The sequence below is a fragment of the Tauraco erythrolophus genome, chromosome 10 (assembly GCF_009769465.1).
Source record: "Tauraco erythrolophus isolate bTauEry1 chromosome 10, bTauEry1.pri, whole genome shotgun sequence".
Taxonomy (NCBI): Eukaryota; Metazoa; Chordata; class Aves; order Musophagiformes; family Musophagidae; genus Tauraco; species Tauraco erythrolophus.
Window position 1 is genome coordinate 9,074,745 of NC_141474.1, and position 27,154 is coordinate 9,101,898.

The 27,154-nt window shown below is 37.4% G+C and overlaps 1 protein-coding gene across 1 annotated transcript in view; it reads left to right on the plus strand.

The window, feature by feature from the left end:
• The window catches only part of CDC73 (cell division cycle 73), a 108,570-nt gene that overhangs the window by 22,472 nt on the left and 58,944 nt on the right, over positions 1 to 27,154 (plus strand). The window contains exons 8-10 of the mRNA XM_086617506.1: positions 3,597 to 3,695; positions 4,956 to 5,034; positions 15,760 to 15,824. Of these exons, the coding sequence (XP_086473632.1) occupies positions 3,597 to 3,695; positions 4,956 to 5,034; positions 15,760 to 15,824 (243 nt within the window). The remainder of the gene's footprint in view (positions 1 to 3,596; positions 3,696 to 4,955; positions 5,035 to 15,759; positions 15,825 to 27,154) is intronic.

The window sequence follows — 27,154 nt, forward strand, 5'->3', positions numbered from 1 at the left end:
GTCTGAGCCTATCAAGCAACGTGCAAGTTCTTTCTTCTTCAGCCCTACTATACATTTGGACAATATTTATAACATTCTAAAGTTCTTGATCATCCTTGGATACATGTCCAACAAGAAATCCTTATTGTCAGCTTAAATAAAAGTTTATTTGAGTTTAGAGGATTGTTCCTAGGTTCTTATCTCTCTGCAGTGAAATACAGAATGTAAAATCTGATTAAAAATTAGTTACAACTTCGCTATAGGAAAGTTTTGAAACCCTATAAGCCATGCTGTGTATATACTTCTAGTTGTATATGTTAGATGTAGTCTTTTATTTTTGTTCAGATGATTGAGATGAAGTATACTTTTTTTTCCTCAAGAATTGTTTTCTATGCAGTTGAAATCAATGTTTCTTCTTGATTGTTATTAGAGAAAAAATTGTGTTACTTTGCTAGGCTAATAAAGCTGCTATTGTGACTAGAAGCCTTTGCTAATGAGCATTAGGGTTATGTCTAGTTACAGAAATTAAATATAGGCTGCAGAATGAAGATAGCAATTTTTCAGAAAAAAAAATGATATATTTAAATGGAAGTATTCTTATTACAAAAGGATTTTTTGTTAGTGATGTAACTTCATTAAGTCTTCCTCAGCAGAGCAGGCTGATCTTACTTGCTCTGGTATTTCTCCTCAAACAGCTTGGTGTTAAATTAACAGCAGTGATAGTAACTTGACTTGGTGTATGTCAGTCGCTATGTTGGCAAGGGATAGAGCATCTGTGCCAGTAAATTTTGAGAATTTGCATACTGTTGCAGGCTTTCCTAAAGAACAAGTGTGACTTTTTCTGTAAGATGATTGACTGTTTATTTGACCGTAGTTGCTGTTATCGATCGTCTGTTGGCTACCATTGTTTTCCCTTCTGATTTACATCTAGTGCATGAGTCCTCTTTTTAGAGGCATGAGTGAGGATGGGCGGAAAAATCTATTATGATAGGACTTTATTTAAGAAAATATCAAAAGCCCAATTTGATAGTTGCTGAAACATTTTGCCTCTTCCGCCCCCTGCAATGTGATGAATTATTAGGTATAGATATGGTTGAAACCAACAGAGAGAGCTTCCATGGGAGTAGCAGCACTCTAGGCAGCAAGCAACAGGAATCAATGGAATTGTCCTTTTACATACTGAGGGTTTTCTTAAGCATCGTTTTTAATGCATGTTCAAATACTGTTACGACTTAGTGCAGAGACTCTGGTTTTCCCTGCTCTGTCCCCCAGATCAGAAGTTTTTGGTAGTGAAAACATTGCATTTGGTATTAAGTTTAACTAAATGTAGGGCAGAAGCTAGGGGACGTTCACATTCTGATCTCTGAAGGGACGAACGATGAGAACTTAGTGGTCTTGCAACTCTGCGGGGCTTTGCAAATCAGTCGGTACCTGCAGTGGACTTTCTGCTCGATCACTTTTCTGTCACAGTAATGTAATCTCGCATCCCTGACCAAGCCAATGAACAGCAAAATGATGGTATTATTTCGAGTGCTTGTTAAAACACTGCCCTTTTTTCCTCTTCCAAACAGATATTAGTTGTGGCCTTGGGGAACCTGCGTTTTTATGCTGTGGAAAAAAGACATCAGCAAGAACGCTTTGTAATTCCATGCTTATTAGTGACTTCTTTTCTGCAGATGCAAGAAAATCCTGTTGTTTTTTTTTTTTACCTGAAAGAATTCAAAATTTGGTCCAGGACATGCAATTTCAGGCTATTAAAATCTGAGATGCTAAAACGCCTTTGAAAAACTCGTGATTTGAGATTTAAGCTCACTTTAACAGTGCGTTAACTGTAGGTTTTATGAATGAAATATGATGTGAAAGCTGATTGTAGCTTCCTTGTGACTGAAAGAAGACTTGGCTTGTACATGGACAATCACTCTTTTAAAATTCCTCTTCTTGTTATTTAATTTGTTTCTCCTCCTCCTGAATTTTGGAAGACTGAGTAGCTTGTTGTTTCCAAGGGACAGCAGGTGATGAAGCACAGCAATGACAAGAATTGTGATTGATATGCTGCTGAGTCCACAGTTTGGGAGAAATCTCTGAATTTCTGGTAAAAGCATATAGTTAGCCTTATTTTCTGAAGCACAGAGCTGATGTTGAGTATCTTTGTATAATTGATACGGCTCACAGCTCTTCAAAGTATTTTGTTTGTGTTGTTTTGGGGTTTTTTTTCCCTCCAGGATTTTTCCAACTGAAAAAAACTTCAAATACAGTTTTGTGTGAGTTCTTTCAGTCTCTGTGAAAAGAACTGGGTTCACTCAAGGAATGGCTTTGCCTTTATAATTGGTTTCTGGTGGTCTTCCAGTTCCTGCCCCTCTGGCTTGGAGCAGATTGACAACATGCTGACTGAGGTCAAGCGAACAAGCTTAGAGAAGCTTTGCATTATAGCGCTCTCTAAAAGATTTCTACAAAATTCACCCCAGAAGTCTTTGTTCTGTAATTCATGCGTTTGTTTTGTAATTATAGTGGTGTTAATTAGCAACATTTAAGTGTTAGCATACAATACTCTGGAAGAATATAGGCGTTTGGTGAATACTTGAGACTGTTCTGAAATGGTAGAAAAACCCGCCTTCTTTAATGGATAGAAGGTTTCTTTTACTGTTGAACCATTACTGAAAATTGGCAGTGATGATGGACATTATGTACCCATATCTCCATGGCTTAAAACGCCTATTGAGTGGTAATGTAATAAGTATATGCCTTTCAAAAGTTTAATCAGTGTTTACTTTTTTGTTTATAAAAAAGCAATCCTACTAATATTACCAGGAGAAATGTATTTTTAAAACCTTGATCGATATAATTTGTTCAGTTGTGCTTCAGTGACTTTGCTCTCTGACAAAACACTGCGTGAAGTTATTAGAATTATCCTGGATCACTCTTGAAGGAAGGATTTGTGAATGTGATTTCTGTACGTGCTCCCTCCAATTTAAAAGAGAAGGCTCTACTGCTTGAATTACTTGGTGCCAAATAGAGTAAGGTCATAATTCAAAATAAGCATTAAAAGAACTGCACCATGATGTGAGAGGGCTGTGCCTAACCGTTAACAAGCAGGCGAAGCATGTTCTGCTCTGCTCAGGAGCCGTGCTGGAAGCCGCTGGCAGTGGCTGCCTGGCTGCCTTGCCTTGGGTGCTCTGTGTGAGATCTGGGAGAGCCTCCCAGGGAGTCATCAGGACTCTCCTCTAAAAGCAGCCGAGTGTGCTTGGGTGGAGGAAGACTTCTTGTAGCGCAAGGTGGGTCAGGCAGAGGGATTGTGCCTGACATCCGTCAGGAGGCCAGAAGCGAGCAGACAGCTCCCATTAGCAGATCCATTCCTTTACCTCAGAGATGGGGCTTGTCCTGGAAATCTTGGGTAAAAGATTTTCCTTCTTGCTACAGCACAAAGAGTTCCAGAGAGACCGTAAGGGCATGGTGGGCAAGAGGTTATAAAGAGATGACAAGTGCTTTGTGAAGGATTTGCTTTACCTTGTGCTTTAATGAAGCCACTTAGAGTTAGCAAGTTTGGACCTTAACAGTAGAGGGTAGCAATGATGCCTTAAAACTCTGTTTACGTTTGGATCTGTTTACGTGTTTTTCAGAACTTTGCCAAGAATATTTTTGCAATTCTTCAATCAGTAAAAGCCAGAGAAGAAGGCCGAGCACCTGAGCAAAGACCTGCACCAAATACAGCACCAACGGTAAGAGAAGCACTTTGATTAATGTGACACCAAAAGTGAGGGTAGAGCGTCTTGTCATTATTAAATACAAAGTTTGTTTTGGTTTAGTTCCAATGAACACACAACTTTCAAGCATAACTTCAGAGATATCCTTTGACTTAAATTACATTTATTGGTACTTAGAGTTGACTATGTTAGTTTAATTTGTTTAGTATGTTCTTGTTAGTTAGAGATTAAACTGCTAGTGTCAGCTTCTGCATCAATCAAATGCTAGCAACATCCTCCATCTACTGGCAAAAAATGTATTAGATGAGACTACTGCCACTTCAAACAAAATGTTTTGCTGTTTTTCTGACAGATAGGGTAGCAAATGCTTAAGAATCTGGAACATGACTCGTGAGTGGGAACAGCTTGAATCAGCTTTCTTTTGCCTGTAATAAATTAGGAGAACAGACTTAGAGCTTTATTGTTTAAGTTTATCTAGGTATTAGACAGGATTTGTTTTGTATTGTGGTGTTTACTGTTGAGTTCTATTAAATCTAATGTATTCTTGAACTCAGTGGCAGTCTACTCTAAAAGCTATTTAATCATACTTGGATTTGTTTTTGCTGCTACTGCATTTAACAAAGAACTAAATTTAAATAGCAAGATGAATTCCAACATTTAAATATTTGCTTTGTGTTGAATTTCGTAAATGTGCATGGGACTATTCATATGTCCCATTCAGAATAGTTGTGAATACATAACGAAGCGATCCACAAAAAAGATTGAATTGGTATTTTGTGTGCCTCTAGATTGGTGCTTTTTAAAAACTTTTTTCCCAGAATGCCTTTTTTTCCCTCTGAATTTGTTTTTATTCTGTAGATTTAGGAGAATTTCAGCTTAATCAGGCTGACAAGGAACATTTTGTGTGTGTGACTGAAGGTTTAATCATGAGTTGTCAGTTGATAGGTTTTTTTTCCCTGTTGATTCATGAGATATTACAAAAACTCAATGATTTGATAAAACTTACAGATTTTAGCTAACGTGGTTTGTTACTGATACTTTAGTCTTGGCTCAGGTTGTCGTCACTGCTCTTTCAGTATGTACTTCTAAACTCTGTTTCTGTAAGATTGTAAGTGGATATTGAAGGGTAACGTATCAGTTTTCAAATGCATTGAAAATACTACAAAAGTGAACTATTTTTATACTCTTGAGCAGTTCCATATAATACTTTATGAAGTTGAAAAACAATCAAATATCTTTTAGAATGTTTTACAAATCTTATTTAACCTGTTTTAGGATCCCACTTTACGAAATAAGCAACCTATTCCAGCTGCCTATAACAGATACGATCAGGAAAGATTCAAAGGCAAAGAGGGTAAGTTGACTGTAATGCTTCTTTTAAAAGAAATAAAAATAATTGGGTAATGAAACTGAAAAGTTGTAAAGTTCAGGTTAGGGGATTTTCTGTGCTGTTTCTTTTCAAATCTAAGCGAAGACCAAAAGCTGTAACTATGCCTAAAGATAGCGCTTCCAGGTAATAAAGTCTAAAAATATTATTTATTAGAAAATATTTCTACATCTTAAGAAGCAAATGGAAAGCTTAAAACTAGAACTTCTTTGGGGGAAAAAAAAAATTTGTTTGGGGAAGTTTCTATGCAATTAATAAAAAAGCAAAACTGCTAACATGACTGTCAGGTGCATAAAATGAAATAGGCTGCCTGCCTTCAAACAATCACAATTACTTCATAAGTTGCTTCTAGTAATTACAAGTAAATATTGTTAGCTTGTTATGTCTGTTTAAATTACAAAACAAAGTGGTAACAGCAGTGCAAAATATTAGCTCCTTTCAGGAGAGAAGATGGAAATAATCTACAGTATTTAAGGATTATCAGTTATTTTAAAACAGGGTGGAAGCTTGAGCTTGAATGATCATTTGTCTAAGTCAATTTTTCTTGTGCCACTTGCTTTTTTAATCTTCTGTTTTAGTACCAGTTCCACTTGTTTCATGTTTGTGTCTCGCTGTGCTTTTATTTGACAAATCTTGTGTGTGGTGTGACTGGATGTTTTTGTGTTTCTTGCAGAGGGCAAGGCAAATTTTGTTATGCCTCCTAGTTGCCTCTTCCTTCTAGTTCTCAGATAGAATCTTTGTCATCTTTAATGAAACTTCTGTGCATGCTTCTAAGGGTTTTCTTTTCTGGCTGCAAGAATTTACATGCTGCTAAATGCCATTTTAAACTGTAGGTGAGCAATTCAGCTTGTGTCTTTTAGAGTATTTGGCTTTGTCCAAGTTAATACTGTTTTTTGTTTGGAGAAACTATATACCATTCATATACTGTGTATGTGAATTCTCGGATTTTGTGGAAGTGCTGTACTGTAGCTGATGTGTTCAATTTTATATTGAAATGACATGATCGTTTTTGCTATATAAATAAATAAAAAGCAAGAGTATATTACAGTACTACTTGGATATTCAGTTTTGATTTTAACTGGGGAAAGAAGAGTGCAAAACATAACACCAAGGAGAATTTCATTATGTAAGAAATCTGTGAATGTTATGTTTTACATACACCTCATACTGGATAATGTACAAGAATTTCAAAATCTGGCTGTAGCCGTCTCTGAAGCTATTTAGGAAAAAAATTTTTGTAAATATGCATTTACTTGTGAGTACATCCTTTAAGTTTATGGGTTTGTGTGTGAACCTTACTATAGGAAATTTGGTCAGCTCTTATATTGTATCCTCTTGAAGTCTATTCCCTGTTGGCCTCAATATACTTTTATTTCAGTGCAGGGTTTTTTATTTATTTCTACTCATTGACAATTGCATGGGGGGGTAGGAGAAAAAAGCTGAAACAGGATATTTGTTAGCTTTTTTGTGCATTGAAAAATAATCTACAAATAGCATCTATGAAGAATTAATTGTTATAATAAGAGCCAAGGGAATTTGGGAAAGAAAGGAAGGGGGAGGATGAGACCAAACCAACCCTTCCATGAATATTTTTTACTAATATTTCTTCAGTTTGCTTCCGCTAATGCTTTAAATCATCAAGACTCGTGTTATCTTCCAAGTAGTTTTCCTTTTACCATTTCATATTAAGTTAAAAATAGTAAATATCTATACTGGATAGTATGAAATAAAAAGGTGGAGAAAGAAGTTAGCGGACAAGTGTAACAGTTCAAATGTACTAATATAATGTGTCCACAATGCGTATAATTAATTGTGGACTCTTTTAGAACAAGAAACTTAGGAAAAGCGATGGTCTGTGTCTTTCTAGATGACAAATTGCATAGTTCTAGTAAGCAACCAGTGTAACCAGTGTAGGCAACATCTGTACTAAACAGGTGAATGTATTTTATGATTTTACCACATGTATGTGGTTCAAGAGGGAACAGAAAATAACAGGTTTTGCATGGCAGGAAAAAGAACCCAGAAGATTTTGTCGTGCAGCTCGTCAGTGCAGGTTTAATGTAGAAATTTCTGAGCAGAAATCAAAGAAGAGATTAAATGATTGCCAGGAAAAAAAATGAATTGGTCTGTAATTAATATAAGTGAAAAATGTATTTGTATCTTACGTGATTCTGAGAATGTGGCATTGGGGTTTCTATCAGTGCTGGAATGGACTCGACAGCAGCCCTTGTTCCAGTTGAAAAGTTCGTTTGTGGTGTGGTAGTTAGGAAATGCCCAAAATGGTCATATTCTGCCTGGTAGTTATTATCACTCTGCTTCCTTCAAGGATGTGTGCCTTAACTTTCCAGTTTCTCCTACTTGATTTAGTCATGTACAGAATTAATTTTTTATGTTTCAGTTTTTTAGATGTGTTTTAAGAAATAGTACTTTAAGAATGGCACTGCTGTAATACCAAGCTAGGTAAGTGTAGGCTAGCATTGGAAATACAAACTTGAAGTGTTCAAAAGAATGTATTTCAAATACCAGATTGACTTAGGAAAGGTACTGATACAGCATTTACAGGAGTTACGTACAATTGGTAATTAACATCTGGATGTCTTAGGAGAGGACCTAGAGATATTCAAGGTATTGACCTCAGCTACAAATTAACTTTAAAAAATAGCAAATCTTATCTATTTCTGGAGTATTCTATTCTAAAACTATAACTTTAAAATTATAGTCTAACTGAAACTCATAGTGCAAGTAGTTTTCAAAAGCCATAATGAAGCATTAATGTTTTCCTATGCCATTCAGCACAAGAATGTGATGTGTGTTGGTTTTGTTGTTTGTTTTTTTTTCTTTACCTCAAGTATACACTTTACTTGCAACAGTATCACAAGTGAACTCTTTCCTTCATGGATTTTTAATTTAATTGCCCTCAAAATTAAGTTTTGGCCCCCAAATACTCAGTGCAGAAATGAGATTGCAAGCAGAAGTAGTCATTAATGTAAGTAAAATAAGGCAGTTTTTGTTCCTTAAAGACTATTTTTTTTTTACAGTCGATCTATTAAGAACTTGGAATTACATGTATTTTTGGAAAGCTTGCAGTGTTGGGGATTTTGGGAAAGGCGTCTGAAGGAAAAGAAGGATGATTACTTAAGTTCTAAATATAATAACTTTCAGTCTATACCATGGTATCTGTGTTTATTAGTAATGATGGATAACACCTGAGATCAACTTTATCTCTATAAATTTGTATGACTCTGAAGGATTCCCACATCTTATTCTCTATGACTGTATGTGTGGTTGGCTGGAGATTGTGGAAGGGAAGATTGTATCATGCATGGAGAGGCCAGGCTTTTGTCTCTGTCTCCTGTTTGCTCCTCCCTCATAGATATTGAAACTATAGGAAGGATTCACAGTAGTCCTTGCCTAGTTGCCTCATGATTGCCACTTATTGAATATCTGCAGTTTCCTCTAATACTACAGTATTCATGCAGATTTGAAGTTTAGGCGGCAAAGAGGTAAACTGGTTTTTCTTTGAATATTGGTGCGTTTTAGTACAGAATTTTTCCATTAACAGTTTTGTTCTTAGCTTAAATAATTCAATTCTCGTAGAGCTAAGATAGTAAATTCAGGAATTTTTAACACGAGATGCATTAAGTAAACTGCTGAGTTGCAGCCAAATTTCTCTGCTTCTTGTGATAGATCATTATTTCTGATGCAGTGTATCAGGGTGCCCCTCTGGTTGGCTGGCTTAAAATCTTCAGGCCCGATGGGTCAGGCTTTGCTGCTAGAATGGTTTGGATTGCTTTAATAGTAAATGTGAGGGGCTTGGTAATTGTGAGGTACTACTCTCGAGGAGCAAATAATCAGTGACACCTAGAGTCAGTGGAACTGCTTATGCAGCCCTGGGTCAGTGCTTGGGAGCTTTCTCTCAGATGGCTGTCTTGTTACTGCAGTTTTGGTTAGGCAGGAGAGAGAAATCTTTCCTTTGAAATTCTTGAACTTAAAGTTCTGTGCTATATTCCATCGGAAATGTATTAGAATAACTCTTGCAGTAAGACTCGTACGTCCTAGATGTTTCCGCAGTGGAAGAACATGTTACTTGGCAGTGTGCCCATCATGCTGAACTGCTCAAATGATTTTGAGGTGAGGAGGGGAGCACCCTGCAATTGCTTTCCTTGGCTGCTGATTCCTTCCTGTTGGTTTTGTTTCTTTCATGCTGGCAGTCAATGATGGTATCCTCTCTTCAACAACATAGAGCTCCATCTGTGCTAAACTTTATCTAATTTTCGCTTTGTAGTTTTATTCCTTTCTTTCATATTACTCCCGCTAGCTTTTTCCCCCCCACACACTTTATTAATGTAATTTATTAATATGTATTTTGGTCTGTGGTATGAATAAAATACCACTAGTAATCTTTTTCAAACTGCAGTCTGATATATCTTCTCAAGCAACATAACTTCAAAATCCTTTTCAGGATTTAAAAATCCTGTGCCCAAATGTCATTTGATGCCTAGGAAGGTATCTTGTGTTCTCTTCTGTGTGCCTCAGTGTTTGATTATTTAAATACATATTTATTGATGTATGTGGTTTGCAGCTCAGCCAGTGGTGTACCGAAACTCTGAGCTGATGGGATTGTTCTATAGGATGTTCTAGGCACTAAATCATTTTGGATGCTGTACCTTCTTTTTCCCCAGTTTTTTAGATGACCCTACCTGAGATCCTGCTTTTCAAATGCTGGTTTCTCTGATAATTTCAGAGTGTGAAATAGTACCAGGATGATGATCTTAAAGACCTAACATTTTCGTGACCCAGTGAGTGCATCTGTCACTATGGATGGCTAAAGTTTCTCTATGGTGTTGCAAGTGTTAGGTCTTTAAGACATGTTCCAGGAGCATTGTTCTTGTTTGCCTGCTGATGATGTTGTCCATTTCAACATAGCAGAGGGCAATCATAAAGAAAAAACAAACCAAACAAACAAAACCCCAACCAAATAACAACCCCCCCCCCCCAAAACAACTCAATTTTTAGCCCTATTTAGTGTAAATTGGAGAGGGTCTTAATGTACAGCCACAGGATTTCAGGCTGTAATCGTGAAAGGAATGTTGTTTACCACATCCAAGTATTTCCTTCCAGAAAGCCTGCTGTTGTCTTCCTGCTATTGTCATTTTATGTTTGAATTATTCTTGTAACTGTGTTGAATTTTCAAACATAGCTGCAGTTTTTCAGAAGTAGGTCTAGCTTTCAATCAGTTTTAAGTGTTAAGCCTAGGCAACAGAGGACTATGAAGTTTTTCAACTTGAGGTCACTCTGGACCATAAGTTATTTTTTTTTCTTCTCATGCATTGTTAAGAAAGTTTCTTTATGAAGTATTTCTCATAAGTGCTTTAAAATTGTGTGATTTCTATTTATACAAGGAGAACAGGAGAACTGGTAGCAGGAGACACAGAGTTCTGAAACTTGACTGCCTTGTTAGACTTTTATTTGTTGCATTCATTTTTCAGGATATGAGATTGTGCTGCTTTTCCTAGCAGAGAATATGTGCAAGAGATTCACATTTGGAAAAATGTTGTGGTGTATCTCTCTTTTTCCGGCTTGGTGTGACCAAGTCGTTTGATAACTTTCAGTACTGTACATTGACTTCAGTGCTGGAAAACACACGAGATTGATACTGTAATTTTTTTATTAGTACTGTGAGAAATTTTTTAAGAACTTGGTGTTAATTACTTGTGAGATTATTACTGAACTCTTACATATGAACTGTGCAGAGAAACTAATTAGTGTAGCTTGGAAATTTAGGCATGAAACTTTTTAACTTTTGCTTGTTAGGGTATAGTACTGAAAGGGAGTGTTCAGTAAACTCTTATGTAGAATGAAATCCGATGTCAGTGATTTAATTACCATGAGCGTGAAGTAGGGTAAATGAATCATTTCCAGGCAGTCTGCAGAGCTGTTGCTATCTGGGGTTTGAAGAGTATACAGCTGAAAAAAGAAGTGTGTATTCAATCTTATTCATGCACAATTCAAACAAATTTTTTAGGTTGAGCTCTCCAGTGTTTCAGAGACATGCTGCTTTATTCTGTTTCTCTTTTGCCTAGACTTCCTTCCAGAAATTCAGGTTAATTTGAGTCTTTTCAAAGCTATTATTATTTTGGTAATGTATCAGTGCTCAAGTTTGCACCCAGATTGGATGGATAGAGCTGCAGCAGGTGCAGAATCAAAATGCAGTGACCTAGATGGACGTAGAGCAGTGGGCTTTAAGCAAATGGAAAGCACTTTGAACATTAATTCTCACATGTGAGGAAATGGAACATATGCTCAAATGGTAGTGGAGAATATAATCAGTCTAATAAGCTGATGCATTAGGGTGCATATTTTCATTTCCAGGTCTAATTCTTTTAAATGAGAGGAGGCACTCAGATTGAGGCATGGTGATGCTGGAAACGTAACTAGTGATGAACTGCACTGGAAGAGTGTATGATTCTTTTGACAGTCTTTGGGACATTGAACTGTGAAATTGTGATCATAATACATGCATTGACTGGAGAAGAAAAGATATTCTTAATGTTAACTCTTGATAGCTTATGTTTTGGAGGCATTTCAGTACTAGTTACTGTGTTTAGTCTCTCAAGATGTAGTTTTTAAGACGTATGTTGATGTTTTTAACAATGCTTATACATTTATAAAACTGATTATATTTGGCAAATAGAAAAAGTTACAATATAATTTGTCACTGTACGTTAATATTGTGCTTTGCTTGCATTCTTCAGTCCTTAGTGTTAGACTTGGGTTTAAAGTGTTTAATATGGACTGCTTTTTGCCTAAAGGAAATGAGTATAACTTTGTTGTAATTTTATTGAAAAATCGCAATGTATTTAAGGCTGTCAAGTAAGTTGTGGGTTTTTTTAAGAGTTGTTCTGCATCTAATTCCAAATTTAAAAATAAGGGCCCAAAGTCTTGCCATCACGATTCTTTTATTTCAAGGGCTCTTTTCTTCTTAAATACCCTTTTCTTAGCAGATGGCTTATAATTTGAACTGCTTCCTGTATTACCGTCAGTGAAGCTGTGATTTTTGAAACTGGAGTTGCAAACTAATTCTTGGCCAGGCATTAATATTTCATCTCTGTGCTGGTGCATGACTCAGCAGCACAGGTTTGAGCTGGTTTGGGAGAGAGGGGAGAAACATACTGCTTTTGTGTTCTTAGTCAAAGGGTTTATGCTGATGTGTGCTGGGGGCATGTCCCCTGGTGCTCCAGGTTGCTCTGTGTTCTGCTCCTCTTTTCTGTGGCCAGTGGTTCCTTGCATATCCCAGGTCTGCTTTTGAGCAGCTGCATCAGGGTCAGCCACTGCCCTCGGAGAATGCTCTGGAAGAAGTGCCTCTCTGCTTTTTAGCCTGGTCCTTGAATGTCTTTTGCAACCAGCTGCATTAACCTGGCTAACACCCTCAGCAGTTTTTGAAGTGGGAATGCAGCTGTAAGTGTGGCGTCCCTGACCAGGACACGTTTGTTTTCTGCTCCACACAGGCTGTGCAGTGAGGGGGCTGAAGGTACTGCTGTATGTGGCCGAGTGTGCAGACTGTTCAGACCTTATAAAAAGGCACAGAAGTGCAAGTGGCAGGGCTTTCACTTGTAGCAGTGATTATTTCTGTAAGAAAAGTGGGTGGCTGACGTGGTGAATGTGAGAGGATCGGGTCAAAAAAGCTCTATTCTGAGAAAAGAGTGTCCGTGCTCTTAGCAGTTTAAGGAGAGGTGCTGTGGTTATCTGGAAGCTGGCAATCTCTCACTTTCTCACCAGTTGCTTGAGAGTTTGAGGCAGGAAGTTTGAGAGCTGGAGGGCAGTTTGGGAGGTGGTTTCTTTTACTCATCCCACCCTACCTGCAGGTAGCAGACACTGAGGTCTGCAGTAGACCTCATGGTGGCTGCAGTAACTGTTTGCAGGAATGTAAGTGGGTACCTAGGTTCTACTTTGACATTTAGCATCTCTTAGTTTTACATTAATAAGGAAAAGTACTATGCCATTATTTACAGCTTATCATAACTGTTTTATTTGCTACTTGAGTAGCTGCTGAGTAGCCTTGGAAGGCTTGTGTGGAACTGGAAATGTTGAGCAGGCGAGTGCCTGCTCTAATGCTTGAGGCAACAGGTGGCTAGTTGTTGGCTTCCCTGCCAGGAGGAAAGGTCAGCCCGAGGCTGGAAGCAGGAAACTGGTGAGAAGCAGAGCTCTGGTTAGTGGCTCTTGTAGCTCATTAAATGAAGGACAGATTTTATGAGAGACTTGGGGAGATTTTTTCCAAAAGATGAAACCATTGGCAGTTGAGCAGCAGCTTGTTCCCTGCCAGTTGCCTCTCTCCCCTTTGATTTACTTTCTAACTGTGCTGCTGGCTCTGTGGGTCTTTATTCCCTTTGCGATGCTGGCAGAGACTTGGGTTAGGGTTTTTAAATTAATTGAGAAGAAATGCAGAGTTTTATTAGGGAAAAAGTAGAAAAAGTGGAAAGAAATAACTGAAACAGAGAACAAACATGTAGAACTAATTATAGAACCAGGATTTGTGCTGAGAGGAAAGACACCGTTGGCAGACCAGGCACAACGGGGGATGCTGCTTTGTTGGTCTTTCTCTAAGGGGTGTCTGTATTCTCTGGAGTTTGGGAAGAACATCTGGTTTAAATAGTTGGAAATTCTCCGTGTCGCAGGTAAGAGGAACCCGTAATAGGTCAGTCTGGAAAAGGGAAAGGTTCCTCTGTTGGTGACTTTCTGAAATTCACAAACAACTGTCAGCCTGGATTATACACCTGATTTATGTCACTCCAGGTCAGCAAAAGCATCTTGTCAACTTAGGGGAGCTCTACCAAGTATTCTGCAAGACTCCAGGCACCACCTGAAATATTAATATGCTTCGTGCCCAGAAACAGCAACCTATATAGTCACAGAGAAAACTTATCCATGAAAGTGTTGGTCACATGCAACTTTACTATCTTTAGCTCAAGTTCAGCTGTATGAGCCCTGAGCTGAGACTCAATACATAATTACATCTCGGGGCTGGGGGGAAAGGCAGTAAGGCAGTATCAGTTTATAAAGGGTAGCTAGGCTTCTTTTTTTTTTTTTAGTAAAAAAGACTGCATTCATGTCTGTCTGTTCCTGTGTTTTGCTTTCTCAGAATCAACTCTGTAGTTCAGGAATGTTAAATCCGGCAGAAGGGGAGGGGTGGCCTTGAGAAGCTGAGATGAAGAAGGGCTAGAGCTGAGGTGACTTTATGTAAAATGAAACATGGCCGGTAACACGACCACGTGGTAGTTGGTGGTAGGTCTGGTAGCATTATGTAGATTCCTGTCTGTGTGGTGAGAGGAGTATCATCAGTTTTCAACTCTTGAGTGTCTTTTCCTGGGCACTGGAGAGTTATGAAATCTGGGAAACGTTTCTGCCTCGTTTCATACAAGTATCTGATAATCTTCCTCATCTAAGGAAGAAAAGGATGAGCAGCCATAGATGCTTCCCAGAGCATCTGCATTGGTTTCAAGTTTGTCTTGGTTTCAATTTAAATTAACTTACTCGTCATAAGAGCAAGAAGCTCTAACAGTCTTGAAAATCTAGTATTTTTCTTGGACTTCTTGTAGGTTCGTGTGTGAGCATTACTTTGCTTCTGCATTATTTTTAGTCTGTTATGTTTTTGTGCAGATGCATTGCATGAAGGTGGTGTAATAAATGGCAAAAATCTTCCAATTCTGAATAGCTGTTTCTGCACAGTATCAGTTACCTTTACCAAAGTCTAGTTGAAATAGCCCAAAAGTTACTTAGGTGTAGACAAATGCTTGCTTATCGTGGTTTGATTGGTGATCATCATGCCATTTTAAGTACAAATTGCTTGGCTGATTGGGTCAGTTGACAGTAGATACATGAGGCTAGGGAATTTATGAAAGGAAAAAGGTTTTCTTGCAAGTCCTGATGGCATTATTCAGGAGCTGACTTTGATCTTAGAGCACTGAGAATAGGAGGACGGAGAAGGAGTATTCAAAAGCAAGCAGGCTAGTGGCAGCAGGTTTAGTCACTGAGCACTTGCAGGCCTCCGGCACTTAGTCAGCATAAATTCATTCTGATGAAAACTGCCAAAAAACTCCCAACCCAAACCAACCCTTTTTATCACCTTTAGTCTGGTAGTGTGAATTTATGCAGATTTTGTCCTCTGTGTCATATGACACTGACATTGTTGCTCTTCCGCACTCCGAAAGTGAATTTATCATGTTAAGTGGCCACGGTTTTATAGTCAGCACGTAAACGGGTTTCTTATTAAGTATATTTTTCCATTAATACAACTACAAGTTGAATATGTTGCATTATAGTGGATTCTACGAATATAAAGTACTTCTCCATTTAGTAGTAAAGAGAATTTCTGAGACTGTGTGCGTCTTGTAACATATTCTTACAAAGATTTAAATTTATATTCTTTCTCTGGAGTGCTTTGAATGATTCCTGCAGCAGGAGAAGTTAACTCTGGTTACAGAAAGCAGAAATACCAAATGGACCTCTGTCTAAACAAAACACAGATTTCCTAATTACTAACCAAGTTTTGTGTTGTGAACAGAACCTAAACCACTATCCATAGCGAGATGTATTCTTGGCAAAAATAATTTCAAATGTATTTCCAGTGTTGCCCGTTTAGAGATGATGTCCCTGTGTTCATAAGGATTTACAAGAAACTTTTTTCCTTTGCAGAAACGGAAGGCTTTAAAATTGATACCATGGGCACGTATCACGGAATGACTCTGAAGTCTGTAACGGTAAGGTAAAAGTCTTTTCTTAAATATGTTTCATAGAAATGATAACGTGCCTATATATATCTCTGTCTTGTCAGCCTGGCCTAGGCTCTGCAATGTCAGTCTGGGTGACTAACAGAATTTACGAAAGTTCTTCTCTGGAAAGATAAAAGATGTTTTGATTTGGTCTGCACAGTTTAGAGATCTTTGCTCAAGGAGTTGGCAGTAAAAAGGTGTGCTGGGAAGGCTTTGTTGTCAGGTTGTTCTTGTGGAGGTGCAGCCTTTTTGTGCTCAACTGTACTAAGGTACCCAGATTTTTGCTAGCCTTATGTGTGTCTATGAAAGACATCTTTCATAATCATAAGTGATAAAGCTATACTCACGAAACTGAAGTAATAAAACTAAGTTTTCGAGTATTGCTTTGTTTCCTAGAATTCGACCTCTGCATTGCTGTTGAAGCTTTCTAGCCTAGTGAGATGGACTTCTTTTGTATGATTTTACAATGCTGTCAGTGGGAATTGCTATGTACACAGATGAGAGACAGGCCTTCAAGCAGATTTTTTTTTTTTTTGGCCAATATTTGTCTACTTTTGTGGAAGTGGGTTGAATGCTCTCAAACAAATGCTGTTTTGATCTGCTGGAAAGTAGGACAGATGCTACAAAACTAATGTAGAGCCCTCATTAAGGTTTTTGCCATCTGCATACCTATATAAATCTGATGAATAGACAGCACTAAACACTCCTAAATCCGTGTACTACTTCTAGTTTGCACTTCTAATTTGAACATAAAGTAGTATCTTGAATGTAAATTTCTTAAAAACATTTAGAGCTTTTTCTTGTTGGATAAAAGTTCTTGCCCAAGTTTCTCATTCCCAACCTCCTCTGGACCTAAAATACTTCAAAACAAAATAAAAAAAGGAAGGGAATATTTTTAAGGAAGGAATCTACTTAGTTCTAAACAGTGTTGTTTCTAGATGAATTCAGAAATTGATCGGGTGAAGAAAGAAAATAACTCATTATGTCCAAAGATTTTGTTCTTGAATCTTGCATGAATTTAGGGCTGCTTTATGAAGGATCAAGCAGTGGTGTTACACCATCTGAAGTTTCTCTGGCATAATGTATCCATTTCAAGTGGTAGTGACTTGAAATGACCTAGTAAGTAGGTTGCGTTTAAATTGCCCTGTGGGGATAAAAAAAAAAGAAGAGAAAGAAAAAAAGCAAGATTATAGTAAAGTAGAAATGTTGAAATGTTTTAAGCTTGTCAGTATAAAAACTTTAGAAGTGAAGAGATGCACAGTAATGCTAAAAATGATTATTTAGTTCAAGTTTGTTAAAAAATAATTAAGGTGTTTTATTCTAGGAATCCTACCTCATGCATTCAGCATACTACCTAGAGTTTTGAGGTAGAGTTATTAAACTGTCCTTGCTGGTTTCTTCTATTAAGAAAGAAAATATAACTGATGTTAAATTACTAGTAAATCTTTTTGCAACATAAACTAGAAGATTTTGAAATAACTATTTAAGAAGTACTGCATGACTGCACATAAAGCATCATCTGGTGTCATGAGAAATATTAAAACTCCATCTGTCATTTAGCGTTTTTCTAAGGAAGAACTTGTAAGGGATTTTTGGAGCCTTATTTTCCAGACTATTAAAAAGGTGCCCTAAACGTTTATCTCATTCATAAATTGCAGTGACAGGCTGACTTTTTGTTTCAGATGAGGGAGAAATAAATCTGTTACTTACACGGCACAGAAATGTTCATCTGTTTTTGTCTAAACTTTGTCACAGTGATGGACCACATAGTTCTAACCCACAGTCTTCAGGTCGTTGTTTTGTGTAGAATACTTAATCTCCTACCAGTTAGCAAAATTCACATTATGCTTTTACTCAGTTTTATTTTGTGGTTTGTGCCTATTTTTTATGCCAGACAAACTAGGGAGGAAATGGGAATTTCTTCCTCTAGAGGTTTAATGGAAAAGTACATTGTACTTGTTGGCTAAATGATAAGAATATGGAGGGTGGCATGGGAATTGCATTCTACCTACGTGACGTCATCTGCTGGCCTCATAGCATTGGTATAATCCCTTTTGTGAACTCATCAAACGTTTCAAAGGAGTTGAAGTGTTAGGTGGCTTTTTGTTAGGGGCTGTCTTGAAACTTCAGGCCTCTAATTTCCAGATGAATGATGAAATTGGAAAGGTTTGTTTTTATGCTGTTGTTCTCCTTGATTTACGTAGCTCCTCTGTTTCTTCTGTGGTGTTTGTTTCCATTAATGTATTTATAGAGAGCAGTCATATTCTCTGAAAAATTGTTTCGCTTGGCTAAACAAGACTTACTGTTAAATAAGCTTTCAATTCCCATGAGAATTTTCTTTCTCTAGCTATTCCAGATAGAATTCATCTTTTTTTTGAGCTTGGAGAAGTAAAATTTCATGGAGTCTAAGTGAGATCTCACCAATAATTTGTAAAAAGGCATTAAGAATTCTTACTGCTTCTGAAATTATAAATATTGCCTTGAGATGAATGAATTATGTATTTTACTTTATCTTCGTTCTTTATCGCTTTTTCGTATCTTCTTATTTTTGCTCTAGTTACCACTCTGGTCATGAATTGCATGTTGGAAGAGATTGTTTGTCCTAGTGTAGTGGTTCATGTGAGTGTTTAACATTATTGGTAATACCATCTACCCTGACTTTTCTCTCTGTTACATCAATTCCTTTGGCTTCCTTTTCCCACACTATCCTTTATTTTTGTTGTCTGAACGAAACAGTTTGTGGATGTATATGTTTATTACCTGGAGTATAAACTGTGACCCACTGTCTGGAGTTGTCCACCTGCTTCTCATGTAAAATTTGTAAGAAGCTTTTATTTGTTTCGTATTATATTCCCTACATGCCTTCCACTTGCGCTCTGCCTTATTGTAATTCTCTGTACTGATTTTTATGAAATGTGCAAAACTTCTGTTTTGTGTTTGTTCTTGCTGAAATGTGAGTTGTCCTAGATGCTTGTTCTTTTTAACAGCAAAACAAAAACTTCTGCATCTTGACTGCTTTCTTTTCATCAGTGTTGTTGGAAACTTTCTTAGCATTCAAAATTTGTGCCAGAACAGATGGTGAATGGTGGGCTTCTTCTGAAGTAATGTCAGCTAAAATAACTTGTGCTGCTGGCAGTTCCTCCTTGTAACAGGGTTTTTGCTTAATTGGCACACTTAGTTTCTCTTAGGAAGATCCGACTTATTTAATGAATTTTTATTGTGAAGGCATGATTTCATTATTTGGGACCTGGAATTGTTTATAACAGGACGTCTTCGTCTGAAAGCCTTATTTAATACCTGTGGCACTATCTATGTGCGTGGATTAATGATGTTTTGGAAACGAGTAAGCTAGAGTGGTAGCTCTTGCTATCTGTTTACTCAGCAGATCAAGTTGCAAATTGTGCAGCGTGACTTTCAGAATCTTACAGGTCTACCTGCAGGCTTTACTTCAAAGCATGATCCCCTGTATAGCAGGGCAACTGCTGTTGTGTAAGTAAGAAAGTTTACTGTTTGAGATGGATCAAATAAGAGCTGTGGGAGATAAGTATGTTAGTATTTTTGTACCACACAGGGTGTGAGGGAATGCTGAGAGAGAATCTTAAGCTGATATTCTAAACATGTTCCTTCTTACTTGTGTAAGTTTAACATGCTCAGAGCATTAGCCTTCTGCTTCTCTAAAGAGAAATGTTGACTTGGAGACTAAGCCGGTGTCGTCTGGTGGAAGCCTATAAAGTAGATCTGACCTTTTATATGAAATAAAATTGAATTTTGGGCTACTGGTTTCTGTAACTAGAGTATGTGAAGTATTTAACTGTTACTATAGCTTGAGATGTCAAGATAAGAGCAAACTAGCTATCTGCACCTGTGTCAGGATACGGGAGGAGTCGTGTGTTCTGTGTCTGATAGAACTGGCTTTTCTAGGTTGGTACTAAAGCGTGTTCTCTTCCAAGCCCAGGGCATGCTCTGTATTGACTGTGTGCACATGCAAATAGTGTTTGTTTCTCCATGATGATAATAGTCACGGTGATGCTGGTTTTACTCATCTTTGTGTTTTTTCTTCAAGTTTTTGTGACTTTAATATGAAAGAAAGGAATGGAGTGATAGCCTGTGAAGTTCTCTCGAATGGTTTCCTCTGAGTTCTGAGAGTCCTCGCTGGTCATGAGCTGTGATTCAGTGTGGTTATCGACTTGGGTGCAAGCAAATCAGATCTGCATAGCACTGCAGGGCGCCCTTGTAGAAATTATTTTGTTGCCTTTCCTAATTGCTACAAAGTTTTCTTGTTTTTTAGCTTCGGGTTTCTTTTAGTATTCACGGCTGCCAAAGCTCAAAAGCGTCCTTTGTCTTTTGTTTTTCTGCGAGTAATGGAATCTGTCATTGATCATCTGCACTCATAAGCAGCCAGAACTACCGTTGGCATTTCTTTCTCTTACTGTTCAGTAAACAGGTGGATACAACAGCTCTTTTAGGTTTTGAGACGATATCTTTACCAGATAGTTTGGGGCTACACTTGAAGAACCAGCGTAGTTGGTGAGAGTTTCAGTTGAGGCACTTCGCTTGTAGCAAACTCAAATGCAAATTTCTGCAGTGTATTCAAACATCTAAGTTTTATCTCTAGTAAGAAATTCTATGTAAGTTTTCAGTGCTTCTGAGTTCAGTGATAATGTTTTCCCTACAAATTAACAATAGTAACATCCATCTTTCCACTGTTTACTTCCAGGCTTTACAACAATCTTTCAGTTGTAAAATTACCCTGAGTAAATATACGAGACTATCAGTAATGAAAGAAAATACATTACATTTCAGTTGAAACAAATACATTCCATAGTCTCAATAGCAAACAACTAATAAAAAAAGAGGGTCCCTGTGTAAGCCACAGTAAAAGCAGACTTAATTTCAGAAGAATGGGTCTGTTTCAGCACCTCTAAGGTCAGCAATGTTTTTCATCAGTTTGTGGTCAGTATCAGATTTTGAGCATTAACTAATCAAAGGATGTTACTGTTATTGCCCTCAATCTTTTGACTATGATATAGTCTCAGTGATTTTATTATTTTAACTGAGAGGTTGTTTAACCTCTGGTGTATTTTCAAATGCTTAGTGTGTAGTAGAATGAAGGGAAATGCTAAGTTTCTGGCAACTTAAAGACTAGGCCATTGAAGAGGAAGCATGGTGGGGCACATGTTTTTATATAAAAGACTTCAGATAATTGATACGCTTCTGTGTAAGTAAGTAAATCCATGAGATCTTTTTTAATTTATCGTGAGGAATTAAGCTTGTGTCTCAGCACCTAAACTTGAAATTACTTTTTAGAAGCATATTGTGGAATTGGACGTTGTCTCTCAATATACAGATAAATGACACTTACCTTTCAAAAACAAACAAAAATTTAAAACATCTTAAAAATTAGATAGGAGAGATATATCTACTTATCCACATGTCACCAATTTTCTGTGTCACGTCCTAATCTCATTAAAATACTTGAGATCTGTGTTATTGAGGGTGGAGTCAACAAAACAACAGACTCTTTGAAAGCATTTGAAACAGGCTCTGAAGCGGAGCGTGATTTTCATGCAGTCTGTGCATAAGCTGGTCATTATTCTGAACGCGAGAGTAATGCCAGCCTGCCCGTGCCCCCGCTCCCCTCCGCGGGCCGAGCAGCGTTCCGTGAACTCTGTGTGCCTGCTGTTCCGTTCTTAACTGTTAAGAGGAAAGCTGTAGTAATTGTCTGTTAAAAGAGTGTGCTATAGATGATGCTGGAGGTAGAGACTTTTGTTTTCATTGGATGTGTGAATTTTTTTCATGTTAAGTATGTTTATCTGTAACTGTAATTCAGGCATAACCGTGACGTTCTTGGTCCGTGAGGGTTAAGGGCTAGGACATGACTACTGACTTGAAAAATCCTGGAACTAGAAAAATGGATGTTTCCCCAGAACAGCCTGCCGGCAGTCTTACACTGCTCTGGGGTAACGGGCTAGAAGGCCTTGTTTGTCTGTATTCCCCTCATTAGAGTGGATGAAATGCAATCAAGTTTCCTAAGAACTATTACTGTATCTTATATTTAAGGTCCACACAATTTCAGTGGTCGGCATTTCATTGCCTCATGGTGTTTCAAACTTCAAGGGAGAGTAATTTATTTAAAGAGTTTTAGTGTAAATAGTCAAGCTGATAGAGACAACAGAAAATCACATACAAATGCTGCTTTCAGGAAGATGTTAGGTTGAACAATGCTGCACTCATTTTCTCAGTGATTGTAAGTCAGGTGTATCTGTGCCAAGATAACTTGCTGTTGTAATGCATTATACAATAGAACTTCCTGGTTTGTTCCTCATAATAGGTTTTATTTTATTTTGAGACTAAGAACTGCAAATTCAAGAAACGAAGTGGGTGTTGTATAACCACTCGGGCATCTGGAATTTAGGCATTGCTACGTTCCCTGGTATGCTGCTGAACAAAAGAGGGAGCAAGACCTGGAGCCATCTAGTTTTGTTACTGAATGAATGTGTCTGAAGTCACTGTTTTGTGTAATTCTTGATTGTGTCAGCGTGCTAAGGGTGCTTGTGGTATGCCTGTCAGGTCCTCAAGTGGTTTAAAGGGAGGAGTGCCAAGTATAAGAATCTGAAGTATTTCTGAGTATACATTGAAGTGGAGCTTTAGACATCCAGGGAGCTTTACTTAAAAAAGTTGAGAGCCTTAAAAATTATTGGTATGGATTTTAAGATGACTTGCTAGACCTGTCTTGACCTAAAGCTGAATCATGCAGGTTTATTTTCTAGCTCTGTGGGTGTCCCTGGAGAAACTCATCTGCCGTGTACGCTGTGCGCCAGGACTCAGATCCTTTATGAATAGTTCAGGAGTCACTCTCATTTGGAAACATGACCTTAAATAAAAATGTCTAGGAAACTTCATTTGGGCTCTTTGAACTGGATGTCCACTTTCTCCTTGAATCCTACATAAGTGCTTAGATTCCTTTGTGTTTCTCAGGTCTTAAGATTTATGGGTAATAACTATTAATGCAAGTTTTATAGGGCATTGCTCAATGATACCAGCTGACCTTGAGCTACAGATTTTTATACTTTGTCCTAATTGTTCTGAATAATCAAACATCATGCGCTTCACGCAGCCTATATGCCACACAACGTTGTCAACATATTTCCCTCTACGAATTATCCCAGACATCTACTGAACATGGAATAGCTCCGTCTTCAACTGACAGTTCGTCGTCGAGTGTCTTCTAATAGGGACAGAGTGACTTGGCTATTATGTGGTGTTAGAATTTATTCACAGCTATTGAACGCGGTATAGAGGTCTTATGGACTCGGTAGAAATGAGCATGTGACAGATGTGGGACCAGAAGATAGTTCACTTTAACATCCCTTCTTCTCCGTGCAAATTTATCCATTTTTTGTCAAAATAATCACGTGGGTACTCATCCCATTGTCTTTGAATCCGTTTGAACAAAGTTTTGAAGGTTTCTAACACACTTTGCAATTCACAGTACAGTAACTAAATCAGAGTTACAATTCAAGTATTTAATGATCAACTGAGTCATTTATGTAACTAATCTGAGATGACTGAGTCAAAATCTCCTTCTCTGCTCAGTTGTTGAGATTATGACATTGTCGTTAGGCCATGTGACAATTTTACTACTGGATTGCTTGCTCTCAATGGAGTAATATACAATTTATCATTTGTGGAAACAAGTTTCTGCTTGGAGTACTTGGTTATATGTAACTTAGAAAACAGTATGACTATGATGCTGAGCTTGGAAAGTAGAATATCTTGATTGTTTCCCTAGCAACATCCGTCGGAACATGCCTCAAAGCCCAGTCTCACGTACATCCAGCTCATGCTACTCACTACTACTTAATTAAGCCAGAGCAAATTCTCCATTATGAGATTTTTTTAATCTTTGTAAGTTCTGTACTTTGTCCTTATTGTTAAGGCCCTCTTTAAACATTCTTAAGGACTGTTGTTTCCATTTGTGGACTTTCTTCTGGAGTTGCTGTTTTAAAAGGTCTGCCTCCTTTCCTCCTTCTTGCAGTTGTGAGTTTGTTTTGGTTTTGGGTTTGGTTGGTGTGTTTTTTGTTTCATTTTGTGTTTGGTTGGTTTTTTTTTCTTATATTGATCTCTCTTTCAGTATGTGACTGTTAGTGTTTGAATCAAACCGGAGGGTATCTCAGTGCAGCAGACTTTCTTCACAAGTGTATAGTTATTGCAAGAGTGTGTTATAGGCAGGTGTTCTTTAGGTCTCGCATCAGAATATGTAAGGCAAAGATAGTGTTTTCGAAGCACATCAAACATGCAGAGCTTGGAACCGAGACAGATCTTTGGAGGTAAATGTTAATGAAATGCTAAGGTAAGAACCCTGGTTCTCAGTCTTGTGGGAGATGGATTACAAGCGATGCCATTCAGCACTATTTCAATGTAGTGCAACCGCACTAATGAGAAGGTCCAGTTAGAACCGCAAAGTAGGTGATATTTTTAAGCTGTTGAGGCAATTTCTTCGTGCATCATTTAAGAAGCTAATAGATTAAGACTGACTATATTATGGTCTCTAACTTCATGCGATTTTATTGTTCTGTCTAAATCCAGGTGTTAACTTGCCTGTCTCTCTTCTGCAGCTGCGTGCTGTTGCTCTTGAATCTGCATCCTCACTTTCAGGATGTTTAAATGTGTTTTATTAATCTTTGCTAGGACAGTCTATAGGTAAAGTCCTGGTCTACTCGAGTTTGCTACTGGTGGTCCTGGATACAGTCTGTTTCAGTGTAGACTTCCTCATTAGGTAAATAACTGTAAAGACTATGTAAGGAACTGTGCATTAGTTATGGCTCACTCAACTACCATTTAGGCAATACTGATCATACCTTCCGGAACATACCTGTGATTGCGATCTGCTGAGCTGCCATCTGGAACTATATTTCTGTTTTCACTGAGCAATATGCTATTGCAGAAACTACTTGCATCGCTGCTGGAAGGGTGGTTCTTTAGTCTTCATTCATCTAAAACTCTCTTAAAGACACTGCTCAGCTAAGCCCAGTGAGTAAAGGGCAGACCTGCATATATATATATATGAAGGTGCAGGTAGGTAAGTGTTGAAAGTTGTATTGTCTGTTTTAATTCTCATTCACCACTCCTTATTTTCCCCCTGTTTACTCCCAGAAGGATTGTGGGATTTTCTGGAGATTTTTGGTTTGAGGGTTTTCCAAGTGACAGGAGCCTTGTGTGTATAGGACTTGAGACTTAACACTGAAGATACTGATTGAGTAAAAAACTCCATCTTGTTTCTAATCTTTGTGAGTTGGTAAATGTATAGTGTGAATGTGAATTTCTTGGAGAGAAAACATTCTGGTTTTCTTTTAAAGTGTAAAAGTGATTCTCAGATTTTTACTTGCTCCTGTATGAACATGTTAATTGTCGGTACTTACTATTTCAAATAATGAATGTTTGTCCAATGTAATTAAAATGACAAATTTATCTAAAGGAGTTGGTAAATTGAAAGAAATTGATAAATACCTTTGAGAACAACTGTTTTTTACAAATAGATGTTCTGATTAGTTAGGATATAAAACTTTTGGTTAGACTTCATACAACACGAATATTAACAAAAAAAATTGACAAAGACAGTAACTTTTCTAAAGGTTTTATTGAAATTAGAAAGTAGGTTCAAAACATACTGTGGAAGAAGGGAGGGAATGTTACTCAAGTAGGCTGCTAACAAATCTGTTTCCTGGGGGGTGGCTGTGTGTGTGGAAAAAACCCTCTACTTTTACTTGGGAATAAGGAGACTTGAGGGTGCATCATGCAGCAGTATTCATCAGTCCCACTTACTAGTTATCTTTGGAGCAGTTGATGTAAATCAGGCAAACAGATTGCAAAATTACTAAAATTAAAATGGAATCCGGTTGTCATTAAAAAAGATAACCTGCTTGATTGTTTTTTATTGTGGTTACTAAGGAAAACAAAAGAATTCTGGATAGAGAGGGCTTTATAAGGCCTTAAGCCACATATTGTGTAGCTAATAATATATACAATGTATTATAATATAGAGAATACATACAGCTACATCATAGTGCCCTATAAAATCCGTTCTGTTTTAGAGTGACATTGTATGCTGTAAGAAACCACCGATTTTATAGTAGGTTTCACATGTATAATTAGGTCTGGAAAATAATGTCTGGAAAAAGCTTCCAAAAATATCTGGACATGAACAGCAGGAGAAATGGAGATTAAAGTTGTAAAATACATATTAGAATACTAAATGGATCATAATGCTATCTTAGAAATTAAAATCTAAAGGGACTCTGTACTGCCTGGTGTAATGTTACATCTGGTTTTAAAGGATAGTTTTATAGTTGGCTTAAATTTCATATGTGACATTTGAACATGTAAATCAACTTCCTTGTTCATACCTGAAATCTTTTGAAAATTGTATTTACTTGTCTGCTACAGTTGCCATTCAGACTATTGAAAGAATAGGCTAATCAGGCAGTTTGCTCACCTTTGTTTGGATGTACTAAATATTTAATAAGGGTAACTTTCATATGCATGTTCATGTGCTACACAACAAAACCACCTATTCAATGTGTTTCTTCTATTCCTTCGCTCGGAAGTTCTCAGCAAGACTCTTAATGTCAATGCCTTTATTTTCTTCTCTGGAAAGCTGCCTGTAGTTGGCTTGTGTTATCAAACAGTGTGAACTGTAATTCTTTCAAATATCAGTGTAGGTATTAGATCCTGTTAAACAATCAGTACCGTAACAATAATCCATATGCAGGGAACATTTTACAGGAGGAAATTTACAATACACAGAAAATATATTCAAGTATTATTTTATCACTTCTTTATATGGAGCTGAGAGGAAAAGAATATAAAAGGTATTAAATACTCAACATCCTCCAAGTTAAGATGAAGAATATATTAAATTTAAACAGTGGTTACTAGTGTACTAATATTTGTGAAAGGTCTCAGTTACGAATAAGAATCATACCTTTAAGGAAATAATGTAGCTTTTTCTGATACCTCTCATAAGTGGAATGAAAATGATTGATAAACCTGACATTTAATATTTGGCAAACTTCAAGGAGTTTCTGCCTTATGTTCAGTAAAGTGATGTTTCTTCAGTGAAGCCGTATTTAAACTATATTAAAATGCATAGATATATATCGATACATCATAAGTGTGGCATAACTAAAGAATTTTCATAGCTTTGAGAGATATGTTTTGATTTTTCGGGTGGGGGGAGGGGGGACACCTCCTCCTTTAAAAAAAAAAACAAAACAAAACCAAAAAACACCAAAAGACTCATTTCGGCTCAAGTGGGC